This window comes from Haematobia irritans, chromosome 4 (assembly GCF_050003625.1).
Source record: "Haematobia irritans isolate KBUSLIRL chromosome 4, ASM5000362v1, whole genome shotgun sequence".
Lineage (NCBI taxonomy): Eukaryota > Metazoa > Arthropoda > Insecta > Diptera > Muscidae > Haematobia > Haematobia irritans.
In genome coordinates, this window is record NC_134400.1 from 19,910,165 (window position 1) to 19,922,479 (window position 12,315).

At 34.4% G+C, this 12,315-nt stretch overlaps 1 protein-coding gene across 5 annotated transcripts; it reads left to right on the forward strand.

Annotated features, from left to right (window-relative positions):
* The first annotated feature begins 3,650 nt into the window (after positions 1–3,650).
* LOC142234331 (uncharacterized) lies at positions 3,651–10,746 on the forward strand. Of its 5 annotated transcripts, none has more exons than XM_075305436.1 (4): positions 3,651–3,790; positions 7,119–7,412; positions 9,338–9,460; positions 9,536–10,746. In XM_075305436.1, the coding sequence occupies exons 2-4, from the start codon at positions 7,138–7,140 to the stop codon at positions 10,515–10,517; spliced, it is 1,380 nt and encodes a 459-aa protein (XP_075161551.1). In that variant the 5' UTR covers positions 3,651–3,790; positions 7,119–7,137; the 3' UTR covers positions 10,518–10,746. The 5 variants fall into 5 exon arrangements, with proteins under 5 accessions (XP_075161551.1, XP_075161552.1, XP_075161550.1 ...); XM_075305437.1 differs by having other exon boundaries at positions 3,740–3,826; XM_075305435.1 differs by having other exon boundaries at positions 3,749–3,822.
* The last annotated feature ends 1,569 nt before the right edge of the window (positions 10,747–12,315 follow it).

Below are 12,315 nucleotides of genomic sequence, written 5' to 3' on the forward strand. Positions count from 1 at the left end.
TATCAACTTAGCATATATTGCAGAAAAGTGAAGGGAAACAAATGTCGTCTTCATACCTAAAGCAGGAAAAGCCTCTCACTCGAGTGCGAAGGATTTCCGACCAATCAGCTTATCCTCATTACTACTTAAGACCCTGGAGAGGATGATAGACATGTATCTTAGAACTAGCGTGGATTCAAGTTTGCTCTCGAAACGACAGCATGCATACTCGAAGGGCAGGTCTACTGAGACCGCATTGCATGAACTAGTCAGCTTTATTGAAAGCTCACTATCTGTCAAAGAATACACAATCGTGGCGTTTCTAGACATCGAAGGGGCATTCAATAATGTCCATTCGAGCTCGATATTATATGGACTGACAACTCTGTATGTTGATCCAGGTATACTTATGCTGTTAGACGAACTTTTAATAAAGAGGCGTATTTCAGCCACACTAGGGCAAGCAAACATACAAAGGTATGTGAACAGAGGCACTCCCCAAGGAGGAATTCTATCACCTCTTCTTTGGAATGTTGCTATAAACACCTTCTGGTTTCCCTAGAAAAAGAAAGGATAAAAGTGGTGGCATACGCAGATGATGTGGCGCTAGCAGTCAGGGGAAAATTTTCATTCACAATCAGAGATATTATACAGAGAGGTCTCCGGATGACTGAGAAATGGGCAAAAGATAATGGTCTTGGGGTAAATCCAGCAAAGACAGAACTAGTCATGTACTGCAAAGATCGCAAAACTCCCACGGTTAGGCCCATTTCCTTAGAGGGTATTGAAATTCCCTTTGGTGAGTGTGCAAAATACCTTGGCGTTATTTTGGACAGGAAGCTGAATTTTAGGCTTAATATTGAAGAAAGGCGAGAAAAGCCACGGTAGCTTTGTACTCGTGCAAAAAGGCAATAGGGAAAAAGTGGGGACTAAAATCAAAAATTGTGCATTGGCTATACACGGCAGTAGTTAGACCTATAATGCTATATGGTGTTGTAGTCTGGTGGCCGGCACTTCAGAAACCGACTTGTTTAGATAAAGCGTATGGCGAGCTTATGTATCTCAGGCGCATTTAGTAAGACAGGAACAGACTCCCTTAATGTCATGCTGCATCTATTGCCTTTAGACATTTTGGCCAAACAGTCAGCTGCAACAACGGCTGTGCTGTTGCGCGAGCTATCGCTGTGATCGGAAGAAATGTACGGTCACAGTTCGGTCCTCAAAGTAATGCCAGATGTGCCTAACGTAGTGGATTACACCCTGGCAAAAACACTTTTCGACAAAAAGTTTGAAACTCTAATTCCCAACAGTGAGGCGTGGTGTACACAGACCCCGGGGAATAAAAGATATATATATTTCTATACTCCAAATTGAATGGACAAGTGGGGTCCGGAGTATATTCTAAAGATCTGCAAATTCGAATAGCGAAATGATTACCTAGTCAAATAGGAACATACCGGGGAACTGCGAAGCAGATGAGTTAGCAAGGCTAGGAACTACCTTACATATTCCAGGGGAACTAGAATCTGTTGGTATGCCTCTGGCCACCTTCAAGCTCTTACTGCGTGAGAAGGCTGTTATGATGGCCAATATTCGATGGGAGAATTGCAAGGGTTGTAACGACACCAAGCAAATATGGCCCCATTTAAACTTAAACCGCACACTAAATATGCTAGTGTTCTCAAGGCGTCAGATAGCACTCCTGATATCTGCTATAACGGGTCGCTGCCTGAGAGGCGAATTTGCAAAAACTATAGGTGCGACGTATAATGACTATTGTATAAGTTGTCATGATGTGGAGGAAAAGGAATCAATTAAACACCTCTTGTGTGAGTGTCCTGCTTTTTGTGTAAAGGCCGGTACTCTGTTTGTTGGTGCGAAAAAAGTTCCACTCAATCATTGTTTCGCGTTGAAAAATGATAGTGTTGACAATATATTTTAATGGGAAAAAACAGCCATTTTGGGACTTTTTTGCGTTTATTTCGTCGAAATGTATTGACAACATCGCAGACTGTCACGAAATGATTACATATACATACGCAACTAGTGGCTCGATTTACACACACACGCATACAAAATAAATAATTTGAAAAAGAAGAAGCAGGCGAAGTTATTTTACAAATATCTTTGGAATTAAAAAACTAATTTTACAGTGCTGCATTTTATTTTTTGGAACATAGCAATTAATTCTTGTGATTCCATTTATTGCTACCTCGATACTATACATGTTGGTTGAAGTGCTAATGCTTGTTTTGGAACATCAATTGCTGTGCCTCCTTTTGTTTAAATTATGTTGTGTGTTTATTATCCCGATGCCCAGTACAATTGAAACGATTGTAAAATATAATTCACCAAATAATGCTTTTATTTTGTTAACATTTGTGTTTAAATTTCATGTTATATATGTACATTATTTATATTCTACCATATAGTAGGGAGCGGCTAGATATTGTTGCTAGTTTATTATGGAAATACAACTCCATGTTATACTTTGTTTTATCAATCATCAGATTACATTTTTAAATAATAATCAGATCCACTTTTGTGATATAAATTCACAAAAATCAGTTTAATAAATAAATTATTTCTTAATTCACATTGCAAATGGCGCCATGTTATGAAAATACTGACTACGCGAGTGACGTCAGTTTTTCAACTCGAAAAAAAACAAAGTACCACAAATGGAAAAAATTTCGCTAGTTTTTCGCATGTTTTGGTTTTGTATGGAGTTTCAACGCGAAAACCGAACAGAGTACCGGCCTTAAGGCGTAAGCGAATTTTAGGAGCATATAGCTTTAGATTACTGGCGGACCTGGAAAACGTTAACTTAAGCAGTTTGTTAATGTTTTTGGATCAATCTGGTTGGTTAAACAAAAGTAAATAATAGAGAAGGTTCAGTGGGTTAAGACTAGAAGTGCCTTTATGTAATAGGTACTTTTAGTTAAATGTGGTATCACAATGGACTGAATAGTCTAAGTGAGCCTGACATTTAATCGGGCTGCCACTTTAACCTAACTTAACCTTCTTTTAAAAACATTGGTCAGATTGATTTCGAATGTTCCTTAAAAATATCCTCAAATTTTTCATCTATTCAAAGGAAAAAGAGAATATGTGTCCTTATACTGCCTGTTCATGAAAGTTGTTAAAAAGTTGAGATGGTATGTCGTAAAAAATTGAACTGAACAGTATTACAAACGCTGGCATCACGTCGATATCACAAATGTTAGTAAATTTAAATTCGAGAAAATTTATTGGACACAGTAAATACTTTTCCCTTGTTAAAGTTGTTAGTTTGAAGTTAAATATTGAAGTTCAAAATTGGAAGAATTTAGTAAATAGTTATGCTTAATTTGTTCCCCATTTTTTCTGTGTCACCCTGTTATTTCGGTGTTTGTTGTAATTTAAAAAGTTACTACTACTAGTTTAACACTACTACTAGTTTGCTTTGATAAAAAAATCAAAAATCGACATTTTATGTATTTTTTAATAATATTTTCTTGTTTGCAAACATTTAAGAGGAAGGATTCGTCTTATAAAATATATTTGGTGCTTTTTGAATTTCGGGAGTTGACATCACTGATAAACGGCGTCAATTTTTTTGACCGGCACTTGCAATTTTTATTTGATAGTGTTTGTTTGTTTACTTTCATGTATAGTGTATATGTGTATCATTTTCTATGTAGTAGTATTTCTTTTCATTTCATATTTTTCGTTTCATTTCGTGTCGTTTCATTTCAAATTTTTCTTTTTCAAGCACCGACAATGAATTGACGTTGTTTTTTTGTTTACTTACTAGATGCCTTTGATAAATGTAAATAAATTATTAGTTAACCCGAAAATTACGCAAGTATTTATTTATCTTTTCATACTCAAAGTTACCTCTTAAAATAGTTTCTGGGGCATATACGGTATAAACTGGAAAACTGGAATATAAATACTAAATATTGATTTAAGCCATAATGAATTGTAAATAGAGCCATTTTGGTTTTAGTATATATGGACTGGACGAAATTAATTCTTTTGTTGACCAATGGTGATTAAGGCATCTGGAGTTCTAGGGTTCACAAAGCGTGGGATGAAACGGTTTTCGGACCCTCATGTTGCTTTTTGTATTGTTTTAAGACCAGTTGATGATTACAACCCTCTGTTTCCATAACGACTTGGAAAATTTACCGAATGTAACATCGGGAATCTTGAGGTAGATTGTAGTCGGAATTATCTCGGCGGAATTATCTCGGACACAACTACATGTTGTCAAAGCAGTATCTCCTGGGTTGTTATCGCAGTAATCGTCCAAACCACCATCTCATGGATGCACAACCACCACCCAGGGACGTAAGGGTTGATATACATAATCTAGAGCGCGAGATCCAGCGCTACAAAAGAGAACCTCTAGATCAAGCAGCGTACCAGGCAGGTTTGAACAGGATTCATGAGGATGGTGAGAAGCTACAAGGTTAATCCTGTTCTCGGAGTCCGTCCACCGCCCATAGCACCGGAGGAAAGAGACCTCCCACGGAAGACTAGGGTAGTTTAACCCAGTTAAGATCAGGCAAGTGCAACCGCCTGAATTCCTATTTATCAGTGATTGATAACAGCGTAGCTGACGTATGTCCAATTTGCAACCAAGGGCCACAAGACACGCGTCATCTTTTCTCTTGCCTAGCTAAACCAACCCGACTTACCGCCAGGTCACTCTGGACGCACCCACCTTAGTCGCAGAGTTCCTCGATCTGGCCACAAGCTGAAGTACCAAAGAGTATATCATAAAAATGGATGATATCACAATAAACTATTACAACAACAACATCTCGGCGGATAACCTCAAATTTCTAGCAATGAAATAATTGGTATGATTAGCAAGGTAGACTTATAATGCTTCGCATAAAGGGTGATACGGTCAAAATTTGGTCAATATAAACTTGACGTATTTCTTTCAATTTTGCATTTAAAAAACCTGAACACCCCTCATCTTGAAGGTGTGTGTGTGTGTAGAATGTTGCTCCTATTTTGATTTTGGAATTCACTCTTCAGTTGTCAAAATGCCGTCCAAGCAAGAAGAGCAGCGTATCAAAATTTTGCTCGCGCATCGCGAAAATCCGAGCTACTCGCACGCAAAGCTGGCAAAATCGCTAAAAGTTGCCAAATCAACCGTTACAAATGTAATTAAAGTGTTTGGGGAACATTTGTCGACAGCCAGGAAGTCTGGATCGGGGGGAAATCGAAAACCGGAAGCCGCTGGACGACAAAGAGAGTTGCCGGTAGTTTCAAGCGAAACCCTAACCTCTCCGAGATGCCGCAAATAAGCTGGGTGTATCGTCTACAACCGTGCATCGAGCCAAAAAACGAGCCGGACTATGGACTTACAAGAAGGTAGTGACTCCAAATCGCGATGATAAAAAAAAAAAACGACGGCCAAAGCGCGATCCCGGAGGCTGTACACGACGATGCTGACGAAGTTTGACTGCGTGGTAATGGACGACGAAACCTATGTAGCAGTGCTGCCGCTACTACTTCAATCGAAGTATTTTGCTTCATTTTCACAAAATTTACTTCGTCACTCCTTCTTCCAAAAATCTGCTTCACTTTTTGTTCTGCTTCAAATTTTTAAATTTTTCCCTATATTACCTATATGTTTTTCCTATTCCTTTAATTACGATGAACATAGCGGTTTTAATCATTGAATTATTAACCGATGTGGACCAATTTTTGCATAGTTTTTAGAGACCATATACTTACGCCATGTACCAAAATTGAAATTTGGTTCTCTTAGAGGCTCCGCAAGCCAAATCGGGGGATCAGTTTATAAGGGGGCTATATATAATTATGGACTGATGTGAACCAATTTTTGCATGGTTGTTAGAGATCATATGCTGAAAATTGCTTCTCTTCGAGTCCCCGCCAAGCCAAATTTGGGGGTCCGTTTATATGGGGGCTATACGTAAAAGTGGACCGATATGGCCCATTTGCAATACCATCCGACATACATCAATAACAACTACTTGTGCCAAGTTTCAAGTCGATAGCTTCTTTCGTTCGGAAGTTAGCGTGATTTCAACAGACGGACGGACGGACATGCTCAGATCGACTCAGAATTTCACCACGACCCAGAATATATATACTTTATGGGGTCTTAGAGCAATATTTCGATGTGTTACAAACGGAATGACAAAGTTAATATACCACCATCCTATGGTGGAGGGTATAATAAAATGAATTCTATTGTTTTGTTTTCAAAAATGTATGCTACTTCAATTTTATTCAATCTACTCCACTTTTTTCCAAAATCTACTTCACTCAATTTTTCACTTGCGGCAGCACTGCTATGTAGCAGATATTTTCAAGCACATAAAACTGTCAAAGTTCGCAAAGAAATATCTGGTTGGGCAAGCCATCTGTACCTGTGGCTTGAAAAGCAGCATTTTCATAGCTTCCGGGACTGTCAATCAAGAAATTTACGTGAAAGAGTGTTTGAATAAACGTCTGCTGCCTATCCTGAAGAAACACGGTTGTTCCGTACTGTTTTGGCCGGATTTGGCATCTTGCCATTACGGTAAAAAGGCCATGGAGTGGTACGCCGCCAACAACGTGCAGGTGGTTCCCAAGGATAAGAACCCTCCCAACACGCCAGAGCTCCGCCCAATTGAGAAATACTGGGCTATTGTCAAGCGGAACCTAAAGAAGACCAAAAAACTGCTAAGGACGAGCAGCAGTTCAAGGCAAACTGGCTTTCTGTGGCGAAGAAGGTGGACAAGATGGCTGTACAAAATCTGATGGCAGGTGTCAAGCGTGAGGCCCGGCAATTCGGATTTGGAAAAGCGAAAGCCTAACTGAATATTTTTCCTGAATTTTATACTAAATGAACTTGAAAAAGAAATTTAATTTGATTTTTTAAATAAACGATTTCACCTATTTACACGCGTTTTCCCATGACCAAATTTTGACCGTATCACCCTTTATGTCATCAACAACGGGTCCAGATGCCATGATCGTCTTTTGTATTCCTAAACAATGCAGTTATATTAAAGTACAAGTTACATTGATCTAACTGCTTCGAGATATTGATTTTATTACATTTTCGTGTTTGTTGTACAATAAGTAACCTTATTTACCTTTCATTTTATTTACTTTTGTTTTAGCTATATAGGAAACTCAATTATGGATTATAATTTACATAAAGCTACAATGGGTCATATATGTAGAGTATGTCTGAAAGAAGGGGCTCTAACGTCTATCTACAGTAATGAATTTAGCATGATGCCTTCAAGTATGATGATGATGTGTGCCAAAATACACGTTTACAAAAAAGATGGACTCCCGGAAGTGATATGTAATAATTGTATTTATCGCTTGGGAGTTGCATTTACATTTAAGCAAGAATGTGAAAATTCTGATATTAGATTAAGGCAATATTTGGGATTGGCTGGTTATGCGTAAGTTGAAGAATTCAATCCAGAAGAATCCATATTCCGATATGCGGGAATCGCGAATTGCAAAATTTCCATTTGACAAATATTTTCTAAACCCCTAAAAGTATAAATTTGACATTCATGAGCAGCTGAAGTCATGGTATCAATGACCCTGTATCAAAACACACTTAAGCAAATTTTTATTTTACTTATTCATTTACATATATATTCAACTGATGAGACATTGGTACCAGGGGGACCATGAATTTTTTCTATAGAAATTTTTGTCAAAATTTTATTTCTATAGAAAATTTTCTCAAAATTTTATTTCTATGGAAATTTTTTTCAATGTTTTATTTCTATAGAAAATTTGGTCAATATTTTATTTCTATAGAAAATTTTGTCAAAATTTTATTTCTATAGAAAATTTTCTCAAAATTTTATTTCTATAGAAAATTTTGTCAAATTTTATTTCTATAGAAAATTTTGTCAAAATTTTATTTCTATAGAAAATGTTGTCAACATTTTATTTCTATAGAAAATGTTGTCAACATTTTATTTCTATAGAAAATGTTGTCAAAATTTTATTTCTATAGAAAATTTTGTCAAAATTTTATTTCTATAGAAAATTTTGGTTAAATTTTATTTCTACAGAAAATTTTGTCAAAATGTTATTTCTATAGAAAATTTTGTCAAATTTTATTTCTATAGAAAATTTTGTCAAAATTTTATTTCTATAGAAAATGTTGTCAACATTTTATTTCTATAGAAAATGTTGTCAAAATTTTATTTCTATAGAAAATTTTGTCAAAATTTTATTTCTATAGAAAATTTTATCAACATTTTATTTCTATACAAAATTTTATTTCTATACAAAATTTTGTCAAAACTTTATTTCTATAGAAAATGTCAAAATTTTATTTCTATAGAAAATTTTGTCAAAATTTTATTTCTATAGAAAATTTTGTCAAAATTTTATTTCCATAGATAATTTTTGCAAAATATTATTTCTATAGAAAATTTTTGCAAAATTTTATTTCTACTGAAAATTTTGCCAAAATTTTATTTCTATCGAAAATTTTCTCAAAGTTTTACTTCCATAGAAAATTTTGTCAAAATTTTATTTCTGTAGAAAATTTTGTCAATTTTTTATCTATAGAAAATTTTGTCAAATTTTATTTCTATAGAAAATTTTGTCAAAATTTTATTTCTATAGAAAATTTTGTCAAAGTTTTATATCTATAGAAAATTTGCTCAAAATGTTATTTCTATAGAAAATTTTGTCAAAAATTTATTTCTATAGAAAATTTGCTCAAAATTTTATTTCTATAGAAAATTTTGTCAAAATTTTATTTCTACTGAAAATTTTCTCGAAATTTTATTTCTATAGAAAATGTTGTCAAAATTTTATTTCCATAGACAATTTTTGCAAAATATTATTTCTATAGAAAATTTTTGCAAAATTTTATTTCTACTGAAAATTTTGCCAAAATTTTATTTCTATCGAAAATTTTCTCAAAGTTTTACTTCCATAGAAAATTTTGTCAAAATTTTATTTCTGTAGAAAATTTTGTCAAATTTTTATCTATAGAAAATTTTGTCAAATTTTATTTCTATAGAAAATTTTGTCAAAGTTTTATATCTATAGAAAATTTGCTCAAAATGTTATTTCTATAGAAAATTTTGTCAAAAATTTATTTCTATAGAAAATTTGCTCAAAATTTTATTTCTATAGAAAATTTTGTCAAAATTTTATTTCTACTGAAAATTTTCTCGAAATTTTATTTCTATAGAAAATTTTGTCAAAATTTTATTTCTATAGAATTCTACAAATTGAGGCAACCGTGATCTTTATACAAAACTTCTTGCGATTTGCGATTCTAAAATATAGCAATATTGGTATATGTGGTCCGTATACTTTTGTTTTACTATTTTGTTATTATTTGTAGAATCTGTGATGCTGAAACAAACACCGATAACAATTGGTTACAAATGACAAATATAGGAAAAACTCGAAATTCTACAGATTCGGAAGAAGATGAAAACGATGGAAAAAACTCTAAATCGAAGAGGTGAGTGGTCATTTACCTTTGACTGTATATAGATAGAAATTTTCACACTGAACCTTTTTCTCTTTCTCTCATTAGTAAAAGACGGTCACGTTATCAACGCAAACCACCTGAAGAGCATAAGAAGCGTGGTCCAAAACCCTTACCCAAGCATCCGCAAACGTGCTATGAATGTAACAAAACTTTCAAATGTGCTGCTCAACTACAAATCCATATACGTACTCACAGTGGTGAGAAGCCATTTGGTTGCCGATTTTGCCCTCGTCGTTTCACCCAAAAATACAATCTGCTAATACATGAACGCATACATAATGGTGACAAGCCATTCCAATGTGAAATATGTTCAAAACAATTTTCAGCCCTGGGTAATTTTCAAGCTCATCTTAAAATTCATTCTGGCATCAGAGATCATCATTGTCCAGTTTGCCAAAAATCATTTTATACTGCCGGGGATCTCTCAAAGCATATGATTACCCATACTGGAATAAAAAATCATCATTGTGATATATGTGGCAAATCATTTAGTCGCCATAGGGATATGCAAGCCCACAAAAGAAAACTTCATCAATTGCCCAATCTAACAGAGCGAAGTGATGACGAAGATGAGGAAATAGTTGATACAACGGTGGTCAATGACGCCTTCAAGTGTCCTGATTGTGATAAAGAATTTGAGTCTGCAGGCAGTTTAAGCGTGCATTTTCGAACTCATGGTACAAATAATTTATTAAATCTTCCCTTAGTGGGACACTCGCAACCTATACCAACATTAGGCCCTCCACCACCACCACCGAGTCATCATCATTATCATCATCATACAGCTGCACCCACAATAGGACAACATCACCACGATGGTTTGCATGCTCATCATTTGGGATTGAATGCTGCCGCAGCTTCATTACAGACAAATCCAGGAGGTGGTATGTCAATGGCTGCTCATATTATGGGACATCCGCCACCACATTCTACACATGCAGGTCCACCACCGCCACCCTTGCCAACAGCAGGTCCCCAAACGTTGACTAGTATGATGCATCCAAGCCAGAGATTACATCCTTATTGATAAATATACAAGAAAAGCAACAGCAGGTCCCCAAACGTTGACTAGTATGATGCATCCAAGCCAGAGATTACATCCTTATTGATAAATATACAAGAAAAGGAGAATGTTACAATTACATTACAATGGAAAATTCTGTGGAATACTTTTAGTTTTCATAATACTGTCTCTGTTGTGGTATCTCCTTGGAAATAAATAAATGCTAGACAGCATATGTCAATGTTTAAAGCAAGCCTTTGGATATGTAGAACTTTTTAATGTATTTAAGGATTTTGATCTGTACCATTGACCATTACTTATTGCAGGAAACTCAAGAAGATAAATCTGCAGATATAAGGAGGAGGGCTATATAAAGGGTATTTTTTTTTTTGGCAACACTGGTGGAAAAATTTGTTCAGCCACGAAGCTTATTTTTGGCTCAATGGGTATGTAAATAAGTAGAATTGTGAATTTTGGAGTGTGGCGGGGCTTCATTTTGCTAAAAATGTTTCCAAAAATTCTGCTGAAATATCATACTGCATTAATTGAAATAGCTGACATTTTTGTTCTGACAACGATCATTGTCATTTTTTACATGAAATAAAATTAGGCTTTGTAGACCATCAGTAATTCAGCTGTCCACATTTATAGAGCTTTAGTGCAAAAAAATCTCACTGTTTAATTAAATTCAAAAAAAAATATTTTAAAGAATTTACAATTTCGAATCAGCCGAAAATTTCAGCAAAGTACTGACATCTCAGCTGTATGTTTGCTTTTCCAAAATAACAAATTATTTGCTGTTTAACAAAAAATGATGCATTAGCAGATTTTTGTCTCAGCCAAAATGCAATCAGAAAATTGTGTTAATAAATGTAAACGCCGTCGCACGTCTGCTCCAGATACCCTAAAAGCGGCTACGGAATTTAGCTCTTGGTAATGCTGCAGAGAAGTACTCTCCTTATAGGACATGCCCTTGCGAAAGTAATTAAGATTTCCATTTAGAAGTAATTGCTTACCAATTTCTTTGCACTAGGTTGCCTTCAAGATAATTTAGTCATGAAAGGTTTTGCTGCGTGCTTTGCTGCGTGCTTTGCTGCGTATAAAAAAAAATCTATCTGCTACGTACCCGAAACACGCTAAGTCATTATTCCCAAGCACATGGTAATGCTGGGGGTATGATATAAATACTTTTGGTAAGCAGTTTTTCACTTTAACTACTTATCCAGTGTTTGCTGCGAAAGTTTTTAACTGTTAGTATTGATTTTCTTTTGAGTGTACCAACAAATTTTGGGAAATGAAAGACAATACACTTTACACATAGGGTTTCAATAGTTTATGAAAATAAGTTTATTATAATTCTTTTGTTCTTTTGATAATCATTATTATTATTATTATTATTGGCTTTATGTATACAATTCAATTGGATTTTTGTATTTTTTTTTTTATTTCAAATTTCATAAATTTTTTTATTATAATTTTTTTTTGTTTCAATTAAACCTTGGTCACAGACATGTACAAACACATACATATATTATAGCAGTACATATTTGAATGATACTGCTCTCTTTAAATGTTTTTTTTTTTTTTTAATTTTTTAAATTATAAAATATATTTTCTTTATCATAAAACTCACATTTTAAACAGTGTAATGTAATTGGAAACTCTTGGATAATAAATTATGATTTATTAATTTTTTTTTCACAATTTATGACATTTAAACACGAACATATAGTAAAGTACATGAATGGGGGGTTGTGTATGGGGTTTGTGTTGTAAACAAAATAAAAAATATATATATAAATTTTATATGATACATGATTTT